At 39.6% G+C, this 24956-nt stretch overlaps 1 protein-coding gene across 2 annotated transcripts in view; it reads left to right on the top strand.

Annotated features, from left to right (window-relative positions):
• Positions 1–24956, top strand: part of OTOGL (otogelin like) — a 181311-nt gene that overhangs the window by 143640 nt on the left and 12715 nt on the right. For both annotated transcript variants that reach the window (XM_062202058.1, XM_062202057.1), the window contains 8 exons: positions 8538–8679; positions 10232–10417; positions 14802–15014; positions 15817–15921; positions 16163–16270; positions 18073–18174; positions 18482–18586; positions 18671–18711. In XM_062202058.1, coding sequence (XP_062058042.1) covers positions 8538–8679; positions 10232–10417; positions 14802–15014; positions 15817–15921; positions 16163–16270; positions 18073–18174; positions 18482–18586; positions 18671–18711 — 1002 coding nt within the window. The remainder of the gene's footprint in view (positions 1–8537; positions 8680–10231; positions 10418–14801; positions 15015–15816; positions 15922–16162; positions 16271–18072; positions 18175–18481; positions 18587–18670; positions 18712–24956) is intronic.

Below are 24956 nucleotides of genomic sequence, written 5' to 3'. Positions count from 1 at the left end.
GCAGGGCCCAAGCACTTGGGCCATCCTCCACTGCACTCCCTGGCCACAGCAGAGAGCTGGCCTGGAAGGGGGGCAGCCGGGACAGAACCGCGCCGGGACTAGAACCGCGCCGGGACTAGAACCCGACCGGGACTAGAACCCGGTGTGCCGGCGCCGCAAGGTGGAGGATTAGCCTAGTGAGCCGCGGCGCAGGCTGAGTTTAAGTGATGAATAGATATTTTAAATAATCTATGTCACTAAAAAATGAAATGTTAAAGGACACACAAATACTGCGTTTCATGAATCAGTTAACTAAACATTGCTGAGTACCTAGTGCACACCAAACAATGTGATAACAGAAATAAGAGCCTGCAGTTCCACTCTCCGGGAGTCTGGAAGGAAGGCAAGCTGTGGACAGATCTGGTACAGTATGCAGTGTGGTGGTACCTGGAATCCTAGGCTTCATGAAGACTGCATGGAGACTGAGACCTTTGAACAGTTTAGAAGGAAGAATTTTCCAGGAAAGTAGTGAGAAGAAGAAAGGTCTATACAGATATAATGATATATACAAGATAGTATTTGACATAAAAGGCCTTACAAGGAAAATGTTGAAACAGTTTGGTGCAAGATTTTTGGAGAGGAAAAGAAAGAAGAGCAAGGGAATTGTCAAGTCAGGAAGGGTGCGCATTGAGGATGACCTGTGCTAGGCAGGCAAGTGTGGAGTCCATCCTTGCCCTCCCTATGAGTTTCTTGAGGGAGAACGCAGAGTTTGAAGTTGTGGGATCAAAAAGGCATATCTTTCTTGAGCTTCAGGTTTACATGGGGATTTAGCTAACAATAAATTTTAGGTGTTTGCAAATTTTCAATGTATGCACATAAAAATGAAAAAAAATAGCAAATACTTTTTTTTTTTTTTGACAGGCAGAGTGGACAGTGAGAGAGAGACAGAGAGAAAGGTCTTCCTTTTGCCGTTGGTTCACCCTCCAATGGCCGCCGCGGTAGGCGCGCTGCGGCTGGCGCACCGCGCTGTTCCGGTGGCAGGAGCCAGGGGCTTATCCTGGTCTCCCATGGGGTGCAGGGCCCAAGCACTTGGGCCATCCTCCACTGCACTCCCTGGCCACAGCAGAGAGCTGGCCTGGAAGAGGGGCAACCGGGACAGGATCGGTGCCCCGACCGGGACTAGAACCCGGTGTGCTGGCGCCGCAAGGCGGAGGATTAGCCTAGTGAGCCGCGGTGCCGGCCGCAAATACTTTTTAATGCATTTTGGTGTCACTTTAATCTGCTTTTCAAAACATCATGGTTCCAGAAAATTATGTGTTTAAGCAGAAACATATAAGACTGATGATGTTAGGAAAGTTTTTAAGTTGACTATTCAAGACATGCTGAGCCACGATAGCATACTGTGTAGTCTGTGATAAACCTCACTTCCCCTGAAGATACTCTGGTGAATTTTATGGCAAAAGAAAGAAAAGTGGAGTCCAAGGCCATAGATATACATAAATATACGTATTTTGATTTAGACTCAAGCACAAATAGCTAAACTATCTAGTATCTAAAAGACTAGTAACTCCATAGTCAAATTTGTTATCAAACAAAAAGTCAGTTTGATTACTTGATCTGCTACATAAATATAAATCCATTTAATTCTGGAAGGTACTGGCTACAATGTTTTTACAATCAGGGTTGAAAATATACTTTTCCCTCATGGAAAAAGATGATAATAATCAGAACCAATACAGTAAAAATGGATTATTTATCTGTCATAGTAAAGGATAACTCAACAAAACTGAGTAATTTATCAGGTGTTTTGTTTTGCAAGACTGAGCATTTAAAAATACTACAGTGAAAATAAAGTTTGAGAACAAGATAAGAATAAGTAAATTTTAGAACTACTATTTGTTTAGATTTCTAAGTACTCAGAGCTTTTATATCGCTGTTTCCTTAAGGTAGTAAAATAAACCAATTTTAAAACTTGTGAGGATTCTTATCATGGCTTAAAGATTTTTTGAAGTAATTTTTATGTTTTATTTATTTTCAATTGACAAATAATCATTAAGTGTATGGGGTACAATGTAATGTTTGTTACATGTTTATGTTTGGAATGATCAAATCAGGGTAATTAACATATCCATCAGCTGGAATATTTATCATGTTTTGTTGTGATGAGAACATTTAAAAGCCTGTCTTTTAGAATTTTAAAAACATGCAATATAATATTGCTAACTATAGGTACTATGCCGTCCCGTATGAGGGGACTCAAGAAGTTTTTTGAAAAATGTAATGCAAAGATAAAAATAAAATATACAAACTTTATTCCTTAACACAAGGGCAGTGAATTAAGCTGCCTCTTGAGACACTGGCATCTAACAGTTGCCAGCTTGAGTCCTGGCTGCTTCATTTCCCATCCAGCTCAATGCTAATGTACCTGGAAGGCAGCTGAACATGGCTCAACTACATGGCCCCTGCCACCCGTGTGGGAAACAAGGATGGAGTTCCTGGGTCTTGGGTCTGGCCTGGTACAGCCCTGGATGTTGTGACCATTTAGAGAGTAGAACCAGTGAATGATTGTCTCATCTCTTCTTAAGATGAATTATCAGCTTGTAAACTGCTGATTCCTTTGGGACATTGTCCCTGTAAACTTTCTGTACAGCACCAATGACTGCATTCTTGCACCCATCCTTTACAGTAAGTTTGATATTTGTTTGATTTTGCCAGAACTCAAGTTGCTCTGATGCAGGCTCTTTTCAAACTGATGCCTTAGCTTTTTCAGTACCTCAACCTATATCCTGTTCAGACCTGAATGAGTATATTTTGGTGTGAACTTTTTTGAAGCCCATACTTATTATTTTTACTTTATGTGTTTTCCATGAATGTTTTGAAGGTCCCTTATGGGTCTCCAGAACTTATTCCTTCCATCTGACTGAAACTTTGTACTCTTTGAACAATGTATCTGTTTTCTCTACCTCTACCCCAGCCTCTACTAACCACCATTTTACTATATTCTTCTATGACTTTCACAAATATTCATTGTTTGTCTCTTCATGCCTAATTATTTGTCTCTTCATGCCTAGCTTATTTCACTTAGCATAATTTCTTTTGTTTCATCCATATTGTGACATATGAGAGACTTTGCTGCATACATATGTAACGCTAAAAGTCCAATTCTCTATTAATGGACACTTGCACTGTTTACATATCTTGACTATGTTTAACACTGTCCCAATATACGTGGGAGTGCAGACACTTTTTTTTTTTTAAAAAAAAGCTTCATTTATTTATTTATCTAAAAAAGCTACAGAAATGGAGAGACAGAGAGAAAGATCTTCCATCTGTTGGATCACTCCCCAGATGGCTGCAACAGACAGAGTTGGGCCAGGATGAAGCTAGAGCCTCTCCCAGTTCTCCCACGTGGGTATCATGGGCCCAAGCACTTGGGTCATTTCCACTGATTTTCCCAGGCCATTAGCAGGGAATGGAATCAGAAGGGGAGCAGACAGGACACTAGCAGGTGCCCATATGAGATGTCAACATTGCTGGCAATGGGGTTTACTCACCACTCCACAATGCTGAGCCCATTTCTTTAACATATTGATATCTGTTACTTTGAAACTGTAGAAACTTAAAGTAATTCTATTTTTAGGTTTTGTTTCCTTTCTCTCCCTCTCTCTCTCTTTTTAGAAAACCCCATGCTGTTTTCCAAATGGTTTGTATTAATTTACAATACCAGTAGCAGTGTTGAAGAGTTTCTCTTTCTCCATATCCTAACCAACTATTATTATCTTTCATCTTTTTATAATAAATAATCTAACAGTAAGGTGATATTTCATTATGGCTTTAACTTGAATTTCCCTGAAGATAAGAGATGTTCATCATTTCTTTCATATATTTTCTTGGCCATTGTGTATCTATCGAGAAGTATCTATTCAGGTCTTTTGTACAAATTTAAATGATTTTATTTACTTTCTTGTTATGAGTAGTTTGAGTTTTGTGTATATTAGATATTAGTTCCTTATTATATGTGTTTCCCAAATATATTCTCCACATCTGCGTGTTGTCTCTTTATTCTGTTGATTGTTTCCCTTGTTGTTTTAATGAAATCACATTTAAAATATTTATGAGTATTTTTGCCTTTATTGCTGTGGCTTTGGGGTCATATCCAGTAAATCATTGTCCAGACCACCATCATGGTCTTTTTCTTTTATGTTTTCTTTTTTTATTGTTTTCTTCTAGTAGTTTTATAGTTTCAATTCTTCATTTAAGTCTTTAATCCATTTTTGAGTTGATTTTCTTTTAGTGGTAAGATAAAAGTCCATGTTCATTCTTCTGCATGTAGAAATGCAACTTTCCCACTGTCATTCATGGGACACTCTTCTTCCTCCATTGTGTGTTCTTGGTAATTGTCGGAAGTCAATTGGCCGGGCAGGGCAGTAGTTTTGGTGCATCTGGTTAAGGCCACTTAGTATGCCCCTATCCCAAATCAGAGTCTCAGTTTGAGTCCCAGCTGCTCTGCTTCCAATTTAGCTCCTTACTAGTGCACCTAGGAAACAGCAAATGATGGCTCAAATGTATGAGTTCCTGCCACTGATGTAGGAGATCCAGATGGAGTTTCTGGTCCCTGACATCAGCCTGGCCCAGCACTGACCTTTACAACCATTTGGAGAGTGAACCAGCAGATGCAAGTTGCCTTTCTCTGTCTCTCTCACTCTGCCTTTCAAATAAATAAATATTTAAAGAAAAGTTCAGTCAGTCAGTGTGTTCAGACAACCTCTTTAGCTGCATTCTGGTCATCATGATTCAGGGATTATTCTGGCACAGAATGTACAATAGGGGAAAAGGGCGTGTTCTTTTTATGCACATATTGACAAGTATGTAAGTTCTTGCATATTGCAAGGCCAACACTGAAAAAATATCTTTGTGATGAACTTGATATTTGGCACCCTAACTCAATCCACTCTGAGCTTGATATTTGGCATCCAATCTCAATTCACCACAAATCTTTTAAGTGGATGCTTTTGGACTGACTTCAATAGCAAGTTGCTCATTAGTCAATGAGAAAGGTAGGGTATATTTTTCTATAAGTTTCTTACATAGTAAACCATTGTTTGTATTTAAAAAATAAATAGTATTAAAAACCAGAATGTAAATTATCATGACTTCAAAAAATACTAGAAATCAAGAGATTATGAGTGATAGTGATTTCTTTGGGATGAAATCTAATCAACCTAAAGATAAATTTTCCCTTCTTCTACCTTCTGCTTCTAAAAGTTTCTTTGGTGGGGGTCCTATTGTAAGAAAAAAAACTTAAATAAAAATGGGAGGGACATACAAGGTGCTTAGTAGATCTATATATTAGCATGAAGAAGATGAACTAGGCAGGTTTGGTAGAGAAGCTGATTATTAATTTTTTGTCTTAACTTATTATGGCAATGTTTACATATTCACAAAGGTGAAGAGAATAGTATAAGGATCTCTATGTGTCTATCATCTAGATTCAGCAATCATTAGCAAACTGGACTCGTTTTTTAAACTATTTACTGCAGCCCTCACCCAGAAGCCTAATGAATTAATTTCAAGCATATTGCCTTGAGAAAATATTAACGTGTGTTAAAAAAATTATTTATTTATTTATTGACAGGCAGAGTTAGACAGTGAGAGAGAGAGAGACAGAGAGAAAGGTCTTCCTTCCATTGGTTCACCCCCAAAATGGCCACTACGGCCGGCACACTGCAGCCGGTATGCTGCGCCGATCCGAAGCCTGGAGCCAGGTGCTTCCTCCTGGTCTCCCATGCAGGTGCAGGGCCCGAGCACTTGGGCCATCCTCCACTGTACTCCCTGGCCACAGCAGAGAGCTGGACTGGAAGAGGAGCATCCGGAACAGAATCTGGTGCCCCAGTAGGGACTAGAACCCGGTGTGCTGGTGCTGCAGGCAGAGGATTAGCCAAATGAGCTGTGGCAACAGCCTATTTATTTATTTGAAAGTCAGAGTTACACAGAGAGAGAAGGGAAGGCAGAGAGAGAGAGAGAGAAAGTCTTCCATCCATTGGTTCACTCCCCAGATGACTGCAGTGGCTGGAGCTGGGCCAATCCAAAGCCAGGAGCCAGGAGCTTCTTCCAGGCTTCCCATGTGGGTGCAGGAGCCTAAGGACTTGGGCCATCTTCCACTGATTTTCCATGCCATAGTAGAGAGCTGGATCAGAAGTAGAGCAGCCAGGATTTGAACCGGAGCGCATATGGGTTGCCGGTGCTGCAGGCAGCAGCTCTACCTGCTACACCACAGCACTGGCCCCAGTACCTTCCTTTTTTTTAAAAAAAAAAAATATTTATTTGTTTTGAAAGTCAGAGTTACAAAGAGAGAGAGTGAGAGAGAGAGGCAGACAGAGATAGGTATCTTCTATCCACTGGCTCACTCCCCTGATGACCGAAACAACCAGGGCTGGGCCAGGCTGAAGCCAGGAGCACGGAGCTTCATCCTGGTCTCCACATGGGTGGCAAGGGGCCAAGTACTTGGGCCATCTTCTGCTTCTTTTTCCAGGCCATTAGTAGGAAGCTGGATTGGGAGCAGGGCAGCCAGGACATGAACTAGCACCCATATGGGAAGCCGGCATCACAGGTGGTGGCCCAACCGGCTACGCTACAATTCCAGCCCCTGGTGGAGCCTTCTTAATTCTTGATCTGTCCCATCCTAACCATCAACAAGTCATGCTGATTCTACTAAATATATGTGGAATAGCCACACTTTTCTTCCAGTCACCAATGCCAACATATTCATCTAAATAACTGATCTTTCTCCTGGTCTGAAGACAAAATGTCATAATTTGGCCTTACCACTTCTAATTATATCCTCATTTGCAGATTTCCACATTGCAGGCAGAATGATCTTTTAAAAAATATCAACAGGGTTATGTCCTTTCTCTACTTATAAAATCCTTCAATATCTTTCTTACACATACAGTACTTTACAAACTACTTACCAGGCCTTGTAAAGTCCTCTAAGATGTGGGTCCAACTACTTCTCTAGTTGCCTCTTGAAGTACCTTTTTTTTTTTTTTTTTTTTTTTTTGCTTAGTAAGCTCAGACCATTCTAGCTTCCTGTCTGCTACAACTAGAATATTCCAAGATTTTTTTCCTGCCAATGGGCTTTCTCTACTTGGAATACTTGCTTCTTCAAATCATTTTTTGTATGGTAGTTTCTCTTGATCCTACACAAAGGGAGGATAAAAAAAAAGTAGGAGATCTGTAGGTAGAGATCAGGTATGTTTGATTTAGTTTCATATTCCATATGTATGGCACAGTACCTTATGCATAGGTGCTTCATAAATTATGAAAGTTCACATACATGAGTGGATAACTAAAGGATATATCAGAAATATATAAGAATATGTATTTGCTGAGTTAAGTGAAGAAGGTCCAAATTTTCATTTTGGGTATATTGGAACATCAGAGTGAAAATATCCAGAAGAAACTTAAAGTATAATTTGGAAGATTTGGAAGCTCAAAAGAGAAAGTTTAGGTCAGAGATCAGTTTTGGGGAACTATCAGCGTATGAGGTTTTAGGAATAGCAGTAACCAATTCAAGATGTGCCAGGATCTATTCTGTACATTTTCCATGTATTAGTGTATTTAATGCTCACAGCAATTGTAGGTAGTAGCAAATGTGTTTATTAACTCTATTTCACATGTAATAAAGCTGCATCAGGCACTGATAGGAACCTGTAGGAGTGAGTGAGCCTAGGAAGAGCATTTCCTGTGAGAAAACATGAATGTTGAGGATGAGGTTTATAGAGACGGAACGAGAGGCAGGAAGGGGACACAGTGACCAAGTAGACGCAAAGACAACAGTGTGCAGTGACTTTGATGTCAAAGGAGAACTTCTAGTGAAACAGCGAGTGCTGGGAGCATAGCCTCTGAACAGTAGGGGAGAGGTTAGAATATCAGTACTCATTAGATTTGACAAACAGGAGGCTATTAATGGCTATAGCAGATGTAATGTGTGAAGGTAAGTGGCTGCAAAAAGGAGATTCAGCAAAAAAGAAAAATATAATGAAAAAATGATGGGTTACAAAATTAATAAATATTTTACCTGACACTTTGACCTATATCAAAATTTAACATCTGAATGTAGATGCCTAGAATGTGTTTGTTGAATGGATGAATGAAGAAAAATATTGAATCAATGTTGAATTTCTCATTAAATTATTCAGCTTTCTGATGTCTCCATATCAAAATAGAGTATATTCTGTAGAAAAAGCCTCTGATTAATTAAAGCAAGCCATATTATTTAAAATATGTGATAGTCAATATTAATACATTCAGTATCTTTTTATTGTTATAAGAATGATTTATGTGTGTTAATGAAGAAAACATTGTGTTTAAAATGCATGCTTAAAAATATAAATTCAGAGTTGACATCTAGATTTTTGAAAATCTAAGGTCTTAGAGCAACTATCATAACTTGTTCTTTGATTCTCCAGACAGTCTTAATTGAGCTTAGGGTCTTCATAAAAACACAAACAAAACAAAAACAGCATAACCTATCCCAAGGCAAAATGTATCTCTAGGTTTCACCAAAGGACTTTTGTGAAAAGATGTGGATCAATTATACCTATTTTTGGAACTATGAGTGTGATGCACTTTCTGCCTATGTAGCGTTGTGCAATAAGTTTGACATCTGTATTGAGTGGAGAACACCTGATTATTGCTGTAAGTATTAATAGTATTTTCCATTTAAAAACAACACTGTCTGATATATATTCACTCATTTCTTTTTGTTTGCATTTTTAAAAGATTTATTGATTATTTGAGAGGTAGATTTACAGAAAGAGAGAGGGAGAGATAGAGAGCGAGGTCTTGTACCTGCTGGTTCACTCCTCAAATGGCCACAGCTGGGATGATCCAAAACCAGGAGCCAGGAGCTTCTTCCAGGTCTCCTACATAGGTGCAGGACCCAAGCACTTGGGCCATCTTCCTCTGTTTCCCCAGGCCATTAGAAGGGAGCTTGTTCGGGAGTGGAACAGCCAGGACTCGATTGGCACCATATGGAATTGCAGCACCACAGGCAGAGGTTTAACCTACTGCAATGCCGGCCCCTTCTTTGCATTTTTTTTTTTTTTTTTTTTTTTTTGGACAGGCAGAGTGGACAGTGAGAGAGAGAGAGAGACAGAGAGAAAGGTCTTCCTTTTGCCATTGGTTCACCCTCCAATGGCCGCTGTGGCCGGCGCACCACCCTGATCCGAAGGCAGGAGCCAGGTGCTTCTCCTGGTCTCCCATGGGGTGCAGGGCCCAAGCACTTGGGCCATCCTCCACTGCACTCCCGGGCCACAGCAGAGAGCTGGCCTGGAAGAGGGGCAACCGGGACAGAATCTGGTGCCCCTACCGGGACTAGAACCTGGTGTGCCGGCGCCACAAGGCGGAGGATTAGCCTAGTGAGGTGTGGCACCGGCCACAAATTTTTAATCACAAAATAATTTAGTTAGAATAATATACATGGATAAAAATAATATTTCATATACATCAATTACATCACTCAACATGAGAAATGAAATAGTTACACTTAAAGTTTGGATGGCCCTCCTCCTATATGTGTCCTCTCTGTCCTCCCCCTGGAGTAATTCTCATCAAGAACAGCACTGCTGGTTCACTGGAGGAACGTGCCATCTCTAATCTCACTAGACACTCTCGTGTTGTTCTCTGCTGAGGTTGTACCAGTTTACACCTCCACTAGCTGTTTATTCATTTTTTTTAACAGGATGATTTTTTTAAGATCAGTGAAAATCATCAAGAATTTTTTGAAATATCATCTAGAAAGTGGTTATTAATAAGGGTTTCTTTTGATACTGAAAGATTAAACCTAAGCATGCAGTATTCCTATTTTTAATCACTTGGGTTTGTTACATATTTAAAATGTATTTCCATGTTTATTTTGAGTAGACTGTGGTACTCCCTCTCACTAAAAAGTGCAATAATTTTATAACAGTTGACTGTATGTGAACCAGACTTAGCCTATTGGTCATGTTTGTTTGACATAACGCAGATAACTATTTCCCACCATAAAACCTAATACTAACTGGATACCTGGAAGATGCCCAAAATATCCATTGGTGGCTTATTTCTGATTTATGAAAAATGGAATTGGGAGAGACCAAAATGTGGCAAATTAATCTTTCAGAAAAAAAAAAAACTGGATATTTTTCTTTCATTAGAATGCAAGTCATGACTTTTAACATTAGCAAATTCTGCCCTCTGTTGCTCACAGCTCTGAGTTGCCCAGGGGAAAAGGAATATCAACCTTGTGTGCAACCTTGTGAAGCACGAACATGTCTGAACAGATGGTTCTATGGACACTCTTCTTGTGTGCATTTAAGAGAAGACTGTGTGTGCAAAAATGGAACGATTCTTCACAGGCCAGATTCAACTCAGTGCATTCCAGAAGAAGAATGTGGTAAGAAGCAAAGTATAAGATGGTATTTTAGGAATCCACCAAACAACACCACATGCTGAGAAATACTGATCAAAGATAGCCTGGCTGTTGGAAAGGAAATGAGTTTGCTTGTAGTGTGGTTTTAACATGATCTCTACTGAAGTTAACAAAATTAGAAGCTTTGGTGGTGATGCATTTTAATGTTTACTGATGCTTATGGTAACCAGGACAGAACATGAAAAATACAGCATTAAGAGAGTGGAGTGTTGACTGAGTAGAAATTCAATTATTTGATGTATTCATGGTTTACATTTATCTGTAAGAGTGTGAAGTTATGCCTCTGTCAATTGGGGAAAATAATAGTGCTTATCCTATGAAGTTAGTGTAGGGATTTATTAAACAATGCAAGTGCAAGTCATTTTGTATTGAACACAGTGCTCTGATAATATGTGCAAATACCAATAAATGACAGATACTCTTATCTGAGGAGAAACCATTTAATATTTCTGCTTTCAATTTTAAACCATTGTATTCTAACACGTTGTCTCCATGTTAGTGGCAAATGGAAAAAGTACAGCATTGAAAAACTGCACCAGAATACTTCTACAGTCATAAGTCTCCTCATTATGGTCAGAAGAAAAGGGAATTTGCTATAATAAAAGGGAAAGACAAGTACAAGTGAAATGAATATATAGTTTTGGAAACATTTCTTGTGTTTGCCAGTGAGTAAAGTGTGTATAAGACATGTAGAATACACAGGCATCAATATATTTGTAGTCTGGAAATATATGAGTTTGATTTCCTAATAATTAGGATAATTTAAGAGAAGTTCATTGGACGTTGAGGACTTAGTTGGGAATTACATTTTTCTTTATCATTCCTTAAAAGAACTTCAAGAGCCATATTTATTGTAAAATAAAACTTTTATATAAAGCTAACAGAGCCACTAAATAGTGTTTTGCCTGATTGCCTACTTCCCATTTTACATTTTAAAGCAGAAACATTTAAAATTTTAATATGATGTAAATGTTAGTGTGAGGTAAGGAGTACTTTGTATTCTAATACTACTCATTCTTTATGAAGTCAGAAAAGACCCCTTAAAATTTTTTTTTAACTTTTATTTAATGAATATAAATTTCCAAAGTACAGCTCATGGGTTACACTGGCTTCCCCCTCCCAAAACTTCCCTCCCACCCACAACCCTCCCCTTTCCCGCTCCCTCTCCCCTTCCAATCACATCATGATTCATTTTCAATTCTCTTTATATACAAAAGATCAGTTTAGTATAAATTAGGTAACGATTTCAACAGTTTGCCCCCATATAGCAACACAAAGTGAAAAAAAAAAAATACTGTTGGAGTACTAGTTATAGCATTAAATAAGAGTGTACAGCACATTAAAGGCAGAGATCCTACATATTATTTTTTTTTAAATTAATTAATTTTCTATGCCATTTCCAATTTAACACCAGGTTTTTTTTTTTTTTCATTTCCAATTATCTTTATATACAGGAGATCGATTCAGTATATAATTAGTAAAGATCTCATCAGTTTGTACCCACGCAGAAACACAACGAACCCTAAAGGCTTCCATAGCCCTGGCAACTCATGACTAGAGCCTAGGGAGATTACTGACGCCATGAACAAGAGTGTCAAATTGTTAAGTCAGCAACAGGAGTCACTGTGTACTTACATCCCATGTGGGATCTGTCCTTAATGTGTTGTCTAATGTGCAGTGATGCTATAACTAGTACTGAAACAGTATTTTTACACTTTGTGTTTCTGCGTGGACCCCTTAAAATTTACACTAAAATGTGACCCCTTAAAGTTCCCTAGAAATGCTATCCGGGGTGCCATATGTGTTACCGGAATTTGGGGTGCCTTACAATTTCACTATGGGCTTATTACTAAATCCCCAATATTAATAAGCCCAAGAGGGTTCTTGCCCTGGAGGCGTGGGGCTACAGCAAGCCCCCTCCTGACAAGAGGCCAGGGAAAAAGAGCCGGCCAGGCCACACTGTGTCCCGGCTTTTAACCCACTTCCAAAGGGGAGTGGTTAATTAACCTGATTGGCTGGTGGGCACCCAGGTGTGACCAGGTAGGGGAATGAGGCCACACAGGGGCATGGCAAAGGCATCAGGTAGGACATGAAGTCACACAGGGGCGTGGTGAAGGCGTGGTCTTTCAGTTCACAAATCTAATCAATTTTAGCCTGTTTGCCTGCCTACTTCCTTCCCCGCTCAGAGACTCCAGACCTTAATCTTAAGGGGATGTTGATGGGCATCGAGTCACCATCTTCTGTAGCTGCTTCCTGCTTATTAGGGGCACAGACCCTGCCTGTTCTCGGTCTGGAAGTCTGCCTATCTCATCTAATGAGTTTGCTTTACGAGCTGGAGCTCTTTCAGTCACCGCCATCCTCAGTGTCTCCTGCATGGTCATCAGTATTCTCAGAAGCTGCTGGGTTCTGCTGGGTTATTTTAGATATAAATGAAGGTCCATTGTCACTCTGGAGTGACCGTGGGAGTCCAAAGCGTGGCACGATGTCTTTCAACAAGGCTTTAAACACCTCGTGTGCTTTCTCCATTCAGGTCGGAAAGGCCTCCATCCATCCTGCAAAAGTATCAATAAAGACTAGAAGGTACCTATAATTGCTTGTTGGGAGCATATTGGTAAAATCAACCTGCCAATCTTCACCTGTTTATGTTCCCTCCTCTGCACAGGAGTCAACAGGGGAGGAGGCCTTACGTGGTGAGGGTTATTCTGTAAACACAGTGGCCAAGAGCGAGTCATTTCCTTTATGGCCGTATTTAGTCCCTTTCCTCCAAAAGCTCAGGAGACCAGTTGTACTAAGGCATCTCTTCCCAAGTGGGTACAGTTGTGCATCTTCTTTATAATTTTCCATTGAGTGGCCATTGGTAGCATAATTTTATGATTTAGCATCCACCATCCACCATCTAACGCATTTCCCTGGTTAATATAATTATCTCCCTTCTGATGTCCCTTGCAGTGGATGACAGCCACTGCTAAAGGCTCCAGTACTGCCTGAAGTAGAGCCAGGATCTCTCTTCCATACTTAACAGGGGAATTCTTTGCAGTCAGTAAGCCCCTCTCTTTCCAGATTGCTGCGTGTGCATGTAACACAAGGAAAGCATATCTGGAATCTGTATATATATTAACTCGCTAGCCTTTTCCCAGTTGTAAAGCCCTTGTCAATGCAATAAGCTGCGCCTTTTGGGCTAAAGTATTGTGTGGTAGTGTTTGGGCTTCTAGTGTCTGAGTAAGATCCACTACGGCATAGCCTGCCTTTCTAACTCCTTCCTTCATATAGCTGCTGTCATCAGTAAACCATTCGGCATCTGGATTTTCCATGGGGCTTATCTCGTAGGTCTGGCCTACTAGAGTACACCTGCCTAATTCATCCCCCCGTCAGAGACTCCATCTCCTCCATCCTAAGGGGAGTTGATGGCTGTTGAATCATCTCTTCTGTAACTGCTTCCTGTTCATGAGGGGTGTAGCGCAGGCCCTGCCTATCCAGGGTCTGGAAGTCTCTGTCTATCCTGTCTAACAAATTTGCTTTGTGAGTCGGTCATTGCCAAGGTCTGTGTTCCCTGTGTAGTCAGTTACTCCAAGAAGTCGAGTGCTAAGGTTTCTGATTGGCTCATAGGCGCAGTCAGGAATGTCTTTCGCATTCACGTGTGAAGACTTAAGAGGTAGAAGTTTAATCCTAATTTCACAGAAGTAGTTGTGTTCAATAGCACCTGTTAAGGTCCCTTTTATGTAAGCTGAAACTGATTTGAAGAGGATCTTCTTAGGAATGGCTTGCTCAGGAATTTCTAATGTTGAAGTTTTTGTTAAAAACTCCTTGATTCCTTGGAACACCTTTGCAGCTCCCCTGCCCAGCACAGTGTCTGTTACAGAGGCTTTTAAGCAAACACAAGGCTTAGAATCCAAATCCTGGAATCCATAACTCTTGTAGCTACCCTTTTCAGTATGGAGTCTGCATCAGGGCCTCTTTAAAGCTATATACAAAAGTTTGGAATCCAGTTAATATTTTAAATCTAAATTAAATTTATATGTCTGAAATTTGTTCAAGCTAAATAAATTAGATCAATAAGACATAAAATATCTAAAAAACAATTAATAGATTATCTTATTTATAGAATAGTACACACAAATTTGCAGAGTTGTGGAAGAGAAAGATTATTTCCAGAGGACAACATAAAAACTTTCATTGATCGAAACATATGCTAGAAGCTGAGGGAAGAAAGGGGAATCTGGGCAAGGATGGTTTGGTGACGTGTCATCCGTGTTGCTGGGCCTTGTCGTGGCCTGAAGTCAAAACGTCATGGCTTGATTTATTTTAGTATCCAGGTTATGAGTGCTATAACTCTGTTCATCTTTTTCAGCATGTACTGATCGTGAGGGCCAACCCCGTACTGCTGGGGAGATTTGGAATGGGGGTGTTGACGAGTGCGCCCTGTACAAGTGTTTGGAGAATGGAAGCATTATTCCCATAGAACCCGACTGTGATGAGGAACCCTCACCAGTGTGTCAACGAGAAGCTGAAGTTGTCATGAAGATCACTGATAAGTTGACTTGTTGTTCAAAGGAAGTTTGTGGTAAGTCTGCAGAAGCATATAGGCAGTTAATTCCACAAAATATGTTGGTATCTTCTGTGAAAAAAAAATAAGCCATGTATGATGCTTGATATAAAGAAGAAAGGGTTGAAGTAGCAATGAAGAATTACTACAAATGTCATTGTTTTTTAAAGCAAGCTTTGCATCGTGGTTTTGTTGAGTTGTAAATATATATGCAAAACTCTGACTATTAGCAATTCATAATATTCAATCATATATGACAAGAGAATGGATCTGCAACTCGTTTTTAAAATAACTTTTAAAAAATATTTATCTGAAAGGAAGAGTTACCCAGAGAAGGAGAGACAAGAAGAGAGAAAGCCATCCTCCAGTTCACTTCTCAAACAGCCACAAGTGCCAGGCTAGGCCATGCCGAAGCCAGGAGTCTGGAACTCCATCTGACCTGAACATCTCTCACTTGGGTAGTGGGGGCCCAGCAGCTTTCTTCCACTGCTTTCCTGGGCATGTCTGCAGGGAGCTCGATCAGAAGTGGAGCTTCTAGGATATGTACTGGCACTTCACATGTGATATCTGTATTGCAGGTGGTGGCTTAACCCACTGATCTGGAAATCTTTTACTTTGGCTATCAGGAATGAAAGACATTAAAAGAAACCTGAAAGCTTGTGGCTTTTTGCATCTAAATTATTTCTTGTGCTAAATGGATGTAATTGCCACATAGAAACTTGCACTCTCATAGTAATAGTCAGGCCCTTACTTTGTGTAAGCAGCACAAGATTTTAGTTATGTTAACTAATGTTTTAATGCTTCTGTTTCTTATGTCTAGGGTGTGACATGACTTTGTGTGAAACTGCCATTCCAACATGTACCGACAGTCAAAAGTTGATTATAGGACACAGCCCTCTTTCATGCTGTCCACAGTACAAATGTGGTGAGTAAATCATCTGGGACAAAAGAGTGAAGTTCATTGCTCATTCAGAATAGTGGAATTCTTTGTGTCTCCAAGGTAATAGTTTAATTGCAAAAGATTGTGAAGTTGCTATTTATTATATATTTCCACTAACATTAAGATCTTTAAGTTCTTGACACTAAATTGAGATAGAACTAAACACTATGTCATTAATTTTATCATCCCACTCTTAGAAGCTTCATGTGTCTTTGTGTTTCTGCAGAATGTGACCCCTTCAAATGCCCCAATATTTCAACGCTGGGGTGCAGAGAAGATCAATTCATGATTCAAGTTCAAAGGGAAGAACCTTGCTGTTTTTACCCTTTCTGTAGTGAGTATTCTAGAGATATTCCTGGAAGAAGAGGAACAATCTCAAGAAAATCTCATTATTTGATGAATTTCATGGTACTGGTGGTTACCAATATTTTGATTTATCCTCATAGGCATTCAGCTGAGTAGGGATTGTAAAAACAAATGTACAGTTTAAATGATTAGAATTATTACAATTAATACTCTCCTGTATCAGGAAAAAATGTATATATGAGATGGCTTCAACAAACTGATCAAGGGGCCAGCACTGTGGCATAAAAGGTCAAGCCTCTACCTGCAGTGCCGGCATCCCATATGGGTGCCAGTTCGAGTCCCAGCTGCTCCACTTCTGATTCATATTACTGCTGATGTGCCTGGTAAAGCAGTGGATGACGACACAAGTGCTTGGGTCTCTGCACCCCCATGTGAGACCTGGAAGAAGCTCTTAGCTCCTGGCTTCAGCCTGGCCCAGCTCTAGCCGTTGTGGCCATTCGTGAAGTGAACCAGCAGATGGAAGAGCTCTCTCTTGCTCTCTCCTTTTCTCTATGTATCTCTGCCATTCAAATAAATAAATAAATATTTTTTAAAAACTGATAGAAATTTCATAATATCTCTTAATTCCATTTTTTCAATGAGGTTTTTAAAGTTCCCTCATAAATATATCTTCCCAAACATAACCAAGACTAAAAGTCAAGGATTTTTTCCTTTAATCAGGCCAGTACCTAAAATATTTTTGTAGAAAAATTTAGCGTTATTTTTTTGAATAATTGATAACTATAATATCAAGATATCTTATTAAAACTTCATCTCTTGAATATTGTGGGAGAGCTATGATGATCTTGAAAGAGAATGCAACAAAGAGTGACAGGGATGTGGCTGGAGCTAAATATTCTATCTAATGCATTGTCCAAATGTGCTGTTTTCCCCCTTCAAATGATTAGTATTTCAAAGATTATTTGATGATGAATGTGGGCTTCAGTTGTTCCAATGAAAATCAAAACACATCTCCTTGAATCAGTTCTTTGGCTGCATAAGGCAAAATAAATAAATAACAACAACAACAGCAACAAAACAAAAAAATCCCCAAACCTGATCAATTTTGTCTAACTTAAGCACAACCAATTATTGAAAGATATTTTGATATGGAACATAAGATCAAGATAAAGCAGAGCAAGGTAGCCCTGGGAAGGAAGGAAGCCGGCTGCTCTGGGTGGAGATCACGAAGGACTGAACCAGATCCACCTACATCTTGTCCTGGTGTCTCCCTATTTATGATTCAAATTCCATGGGAAGAGAATCTGAGTAGTCTAAAGTGAGTCATCCCACAGCAGTGTCCTAGGGAGAGTGAGATACCTTTAACACCAGTTTCTGTGAGACTGTGTATGTATGTGGGGGGCATTTCCTCAAGGTCATCCCAATAGCTGTTCTCAATTTTGATAGATAGTCAAAGGGGACTTGAACAGCTCACAAGAGCTAGAGCCTATTGCATTGTTATAGTATAAATTAGAATAATCAAGAGTAGAAAATTAAGAAAACTTAAATAAGTCAATGATATTTTGATCCAAATAAGAACAAATTATACTAGAAATCTGAATGCTTTATGTTTCTGGTAAGGTGATATTCTTTTATCACTATTCTTGGAAATCATCAATCTGTATATTTGAGAAGTGTTATATTTATGACCAAATAAGGAGATAAATGTTATTTTTTATTTCCTATTTTATTAAACATACCATATTTTATTTTATTTGTATAGTAATCTGAGCTAATAATTCATTTGTTTTTAGCTCAGCTGTGATTTTTGGCTTTTTGTTTCACCACTAGTTTGTGAATCTTGTGCTGAACCTATTCCACAATGTTCTGATGGGGAATTTCTCACAGTGGATCTTAACACCACACACTTCTGTTGTCCTCAGTATTACTGTGGTAAGTGCATTTTAGCTAATCTACAATGTTCACATGTGCTCAGAGTCTAAAAAGCCCTGTGTATATTGGTTGTACCATCACGTCAGACTTTTCTGTTAGGGCTCTTCGCTTCAATGGCTGTACTAACACTTCTGTTCCACCTGCTGCAAGTCCTTTGTTCTGTCCTCACCTACATAGGAAAATTGGGCGGTGGGAGAGACAACACTTGGGAGGTTGAGTCCGCATACTACATCAATGACAGTTACTAAATGGCAGGTAGTGAGAAATGGCAGTTATATAAAATTAACCATGTACTTTTTCTTTTTAGTGTGTGAACCAAATCTTTGTCCTACACCACTACTCAACTGTGCAGAAGATATGACTCTTGTGAAAGAAAATGTTTCTGGTCAATGTTGTCCAATGTGGCATTGTGGTAATGAATTTCACATTTCAAAGTTTTATTATCCTAAATTAATGTACTTTGATCAATGTAAATATGTTGATTTTTGCCTTTTAGAATGTAACTGTGAAAAGCTTGTTGTGCCAACCTGTGAAGTGGTAAGAACACATTTTTAACTGACTTGTCATATTACTCAAATCTGTCTATTCTCACTTTTCTCCCTCATTTCTGAATCCTTCTTGGAGTTAATGGCCTTTTTCACATTAAATTATACCAGTGTAATGTCTTTTTATAAGCTGATGACTGAATCTACTAGTCTTATAATTACTGAGGCTCAATATTCTTTAAGTGAAGAAAAAATGTTTAAACTATTATTCTAGTACTGAATGATGTTTCTAATGATTCTTTTTCATTTTCTCTTTTTAAAAAAATTTTGTTACTATAAAGAGAATAGATTTCATGTATTTCATAGGTAAAATTCTAAGAATATAACCACATCTAATGATTCTTTAAGAAAGTACACTGATAATGTATCTGTTTTCAAGGAGGAGGGATTATAAGCATGAAACTGCTGTACCTTTCTGAGAGTGATTGATGAACATGGGAGCCTTATAGGAATGTCAGATTTAATTTCTAGAAATAATAAGACACTAGTGCCTCTACTTATGTTTTTAGGATTTATTTATTTATTTGAAGGGCAGAATGATAGAGAGGGAGGGAGAGAGAGAGAGAGAGGGAGAGAGAGAGAGACTGATGTTCCATCTGTTGCTTCATTCTCCAATTGCCTGCAACAGCTGGCATTGGACCAAGACCAGGCTAAAGCCAGGGCCCCTGAACTCTATTCTGGCTCCCACATAGATGACCAGGGGTCTAAGCAGTCGGGCCGTGTTGCTCTACTTTCCCAGGCACATTAGCAGGGAGGTGGATTAGAAATCAGCACTCTGATATGCATGCTGGGGCCCAAGTGGTAGCTTAACCTGCTGTGCCACAATGCCAGCCTCCTGGTGTCTTTTCTTTAATCTTAGGATACATCCCCTGGTGCTTTCCAAGTCTGGGTTTACTTTAGCTATTTATCATCATGATATGTCCACAAAGTTTGTGAAAGAATATATATTCCTTACTGTTTTTCTGAGAAGAAATTCTTTGTTTCACAAAGACCTTTTCATTTCCTCCTCAGACAGTGTATGTTATTAGAGATTCTGTTCTCCAGGTCAACGCTGTATTCTGGGGAATAATAACATGATTTTTAAAGTAACAGAATGGATACTCTTATTTTAGTTAATTAATTAATCAAAGACAAAGGTGTCTTTGATTCACTAGTACAGTCACCAAATAACCACAATAGTCACGGGTGGGGCCAAGCTGAAGCCAAGAGTCAGGAATTCAATTCAGGTCTCCCACAATGTTGGCAGGAACTTAAGTACCCAACATGCATATTAACAGGAAGCTAGACTTGAACGTGGACTTGGACTGAAACCCCAGCACTCTAGAATGGGATGCAAGCATCCAGAGCAGTGCCATACTCACTGTACCAAATACCTGCCCCATGGTTTTATTTTAACAAGCACAGATCCAACATTTGTTCCAATGATGAATTATCATCTATGATTTATACAGTGCCTTCAAGCTTTACAGATAACTTTCATAAAAACTGTCTCATTTGGTTATTTTGTGCATGCACTACCTACAGATTTATATAAACATAGAATTATGACACTATATTTCTCAAGTCTTTCTCAGTTTACATATTTACTGTATTATCTCAGTGATCGTTCACAAAGTAGGATTCTATTAGCTCATTTTGTAGGTATCAGAATTAAGATCCAAGAGAGTAAATGATTAACTGAGTTATTTAAATTTCAAATCAAGGGTTGATATGTGTGTGTGTGTTCATTCATTTTTTTCTACTCTGCCTTAAAACTTACATTTCCCTTACAAAGTGTAACCAAGACACCAAAATGAAGCCAAAATGAAAGTAAATATGACATTGCCTGTAGCCTGTAGCTATTGCTGGCATCTCCTCTCCTCTCTTTGGTTATGTCTCACTTTCCTCATCTGTAACACACAATTAAAAAAAAAAACATGGGAATTAAATAAGTTAATATAAATTAAATACTTAGATGTCACATGTCATATAGAAAGGGTTCATTAACTATTGTGTATGTTATTATATTACTATCAAATAAATAAAATAGTCAGAATGCTAGCCACAAGGTGGAGTTCATCATAGAGAATTTTCTATCATTGGAGACCATCAAGAAAAGTTCAGAAGAAAGTGATCACAAGGCTAAGAATAATGAATGAAAGCAGTAGGACTAGTCCATGCAGGGGTGATAGGTGAATCCAGGAGTATGCTGAAGAAGAATGACCTCTGTCTTGCCTTGAGAGAGAGCTAATTGGAGGAGGAACAATGAGAAATGAAAATTCATCCAAACTGGCATATCTGGGGAGGCATTAGTGGCAAGGCCAAGGAATATGGATGTATCTTATTCACTTTTTTTTAAGTTACTCATTCAATCAACATTTGTTGAAGACCAAATATATACATTCATTGTGCTGACATATGCAGAAGTACAACTCTACCCTGAGGAGTTCAGTTCAGATTTTTTTATAAAGATTTTACTTACTTATTTGAGAGGTAGAGCTACAGACAGAGAGAGGGAGAGTCAGAGAGAGGGAGAGTCAGAAAGAAGGTCTTCCATCTACTTGTTCACTCCTCAAATGGCCTCAACAGCTGGAGCTGAACCCATCCAAATCCAGGAGCAAGAAGCCAGGAGCTTCTTCTGGATCTCCCACGCAGGTGCAGGAGCCCAAGCATTTGGACCATCTTCCACTGCTTTCTCAGGCCCTAGCAGAGAGCTGGATTGGAAGTGGAGCAACCAAGACATGAACCGGTGTCCACTGGGGATGCCAGCACCACAGGTGGAAGCTTAGCCTCTTACGTCAAAGTGCCAGCCCCTCAGTTCAAATTTAATAAAACAGGAGATGGAAAGTGTTCTACCTTGGGTGTGACTTAAAATCAAAATGGTGCTTGAGGGAAAAGACATGGATATTCCTGCATAGCACAGTATGGGCAGGAGGTCAGCAAACAGACTGGTACAGCCATTCATGAATCAGCACAGGGAGGTTTATGTAACTGGAGAGACTGAATTTCAGGATGGCAACTATTTAAAACTCATCCATAACTCAGATGAAGTTCTTGGTTCCCAGCTTTGGCCTGGCCCAGCCCTTGCTATTGTAGACATTTCAGGAGCAGTTGAAAGTCTCTCTCTATCTCTCTCTCGCTTTCTCTCTCTCCTCTCTCCATCTCTCTCCCTCCCTCCCCATTTCCCTCCATCCATCTATCCTTCTCAAATAAATAAATAATGAAAATTTTGAAGTCAGAATTAAGTAACAACCAGACCAAGGTTGTTGCATATTTAAAAAGGGAAGTGTGAGTATGTGTGTGTGTGTGTGTATGAGAGATAGAGACAGAGAGAGAGACAAAGACAGATGATGAGCGAGAAAGATCTAAAAACACAACACTTTCAGGCTATAAGCCTTGTACACCATAATTCAAGTGCACTGGCTGGGTCCTTGGACAGTCTGATCACCAGAGGAAAACTCAGAGCAAGGTCCCTGGGATTCCAGTTGTAGCTAGTTTCATTCAGAGGTCCTGTGCTGACCAGCAAGAGGTAACATAGCGTCTTGGGGGTATTTCAGTAACTTCCAACATAATCAAAATCTGGCTCTTTCTCCTATGGGATTTTATGTTTCCTATGTTCTGGCCATTAGAAGCTTCTTTGTGTTGAAACCTTTGTTCATCCACTAACCTTGGCCTGGTTGTTACTTTATTCTGACTTCTAAATTTTCATTATTTATTTATTTGAGAAGGATAGATGGATGGAGGGAAATAGGGAGGGAGGGAGAGAGACTGAGAGGAGAGAGAGAGAGAGAGAGAGAGACTTTCATCTGCTCCTAAATACCTACAATAGCAAGGACTGGGCCAGGCCAAAGCCGGGAACCAAGAACTCCATCTGAGTATGGATAGAGGGGCCCAAACACTTGTGCCCTCTGCTGCTTCCCAGAATATACATTAATAAGAAGCCTGGATTGGCAGCAGAACCAGGGTTTGAACCCTGGCACTCCAGTATGGGATGTGAACATCCCACATGACCTAAGTATTATACCAAATGCAACCCCTCCTGCCCGGTACCATGCTTTTTTCTTTTGGATTTCTTCCATTCTCCACTTCTCCTCTGAACATTTGTGCTAGGTGCTGGCTTCTCTAGCTTATGTTCACATCAACTTATTTGTTTTCTTTTTTTAAGATTTACTTTTTTGAAATAGTTACAGAGGGAGAGGGAGAGGGAGTGAGAGAGAGCGAGAATATCTTCCATCTGCTGGTTCACTCCCCAGATGGACACAACATGCCAGGGGTGGGCCAGGCAGAATCCAGGAGCTAGGAGCTCTTTCCAGGTCTCCCAAAAGGGTAGCAGGACCCTAAGTACTTGGCCTATTTTCTGCTGCTTTCCCCAAACTATTAGCAGTGAGCTGGATCAGAAGTGGAACAGCCAGGACACAAACTGTCACCCATATGAGATGCTAGCATTGCACATGGTAGCTTTACCACTACACCACAATGCTGATCCTCCCAGATCAAGTTTCAACATCTGAATATCAGTTATGAATCCAAAGTTGACATTACTCATTGTTCCCAGTGAATATTGGGTGCTTTTATTAGCACAGTACTAGGTACACAACAGTAGCTTCAATATGGCTGAACATCCAAACCTAATATACAAAAATTCCCCATACATAATGGTTTAGTTGTTTATTTTTTTTTTTTGAGATTTATTTATTTATTTGAGAGGTAGAGTTACACACACACAGAGAGAGAAAGAGAGAGAGAGAGACAGACAGACAGACAGAAAAGGTCCTGTATCTGCTGGTTCACTCCCCAAATGGACGCAATGGCCAGAGCTAGGTTGTTAGCTTCTTCTGGGTTTCCCATGTTGGGGCAGGGGCTTAAGCACTGGGCTGCCTTCCACTGCTTTCCCAGGCCACAGCAGAGAGCTGGATGGGAAGTGGAGCAGCCAGGACTTGAACCGACTCCCATATGGGATGCCTGCAGTGCAGGCAGAGGCTTAGCCCACTATGCCACAGCGCCCACCCCATTGATTCAGTTTTAACATTCATGGTTTTACATGGGCAATGACTTCTCCCTTGTGTCTGAGTGCTCATTTTGAATGATGTTTAAGTGTTTATTTTAATGTCCAAGGTGATATAATTTTGAAAGTCACATTATTTGTTCACATAGGTAACAACTATGCTTCAATGTAAAGAACGTAAACTAAATCTTTGCAGTTTTATTTCAGAAATAACACTTTTATCGAGAGAGGATTCAAATATCATATAATTCAGCCTTTTAATGTGCACAATTCAGTGGTTTTTAGTTTATTTACAGAATTATGCCACCATCAACACAACCAATTTTAGGATACCATAATGCCTGAATGAAATCTTTTACCAATAACAGTTACTCTTCATTTCCGTGGAAAGTCTTCAGCCTTTGGAAATTGCTAATCTACTTTCTGTCTCTAAAGATTTATTCATTCTGGACATTTCATATAAATGGAACTACATATTGTCTGTTCTTTTTAAAAAAATTATTTAATTATTTGAAAGAAAAAGTGACAAAAGAAGGGGAGAAAGAGAGAAAGAGATACAGAACCTGCTGGTTCACTACCCAAATGCCAGCAACAGCCAGGAGCTCCATCTGGGTCTGCCTCAGGGGTGGCAGGGACCCAAATACTTGGACTGTCTTCCTCAGGAACACTTGTAGGAAATTGGATTAGAAGTGGAATCGCGGGGACCCAACTAGTGCTCCAATATGGGATGTGGGTAGCACAAGCAACAGCCTAACTCACTGTGCCACCACACCCACCCCACGTGTGCTCTTGTGTCAGATTCCTTTGATTTAACAGTGTTTTCAAGGCTCATCTGTGTTATAGCATGTGTCACTACTTCATTGCTTTTTAATGTTGTATCAAGAATCAAATTCATTCTATTACTGATATCAAAAGAAAATTAAATGTACTCAGGAACAGTTGTTTAAAGTAAAGTTCTGGCAACTTTAGCCTTGATCTTGCACTCACATGAGAATTCTATACCATTCCAGGGGCTAAATTTGAGCATCACCATGACAACAGTTTATTAACAGATTATGGTTATATTATAGAACCCCAAGCCTGCCCAACACAAGGCAAGCCAGTCACTGATCCCAGAGGGGTGGAAGAAAGCAGTTTGTTTTGCAATGTACAAAGCAAGGAGTTAGGCAGCTATTGCTCAATCCCTGAACTCAAAGGTTTAAAGGTTGTCAATCACAGATTAAAATTGCAGTTGAGCAGAATGTGTCCAGCTC

The sequence above is a fragment of the Lepus europaeus genome, chromosome 10 (assembly GCF_033115175.1).
Source record: "Lepus europaeus isolate LE1 chromosome 10, mLepTim1.pri, whole genome shotgun sequence".
In the NCBI taxonomy this organism is placed as follows: domain Eukaryota; kingdom Metazoa; phylum Chordata; class Mammalia; order Lagomorpha; family Leporidae; genus Lepus; species Lepus europaeus.
The sequence above is the reverse complement of the archived record's forward strand: the minus strand, read 5'-3'. Positions and strand labels throughout refer to the sequence as shown.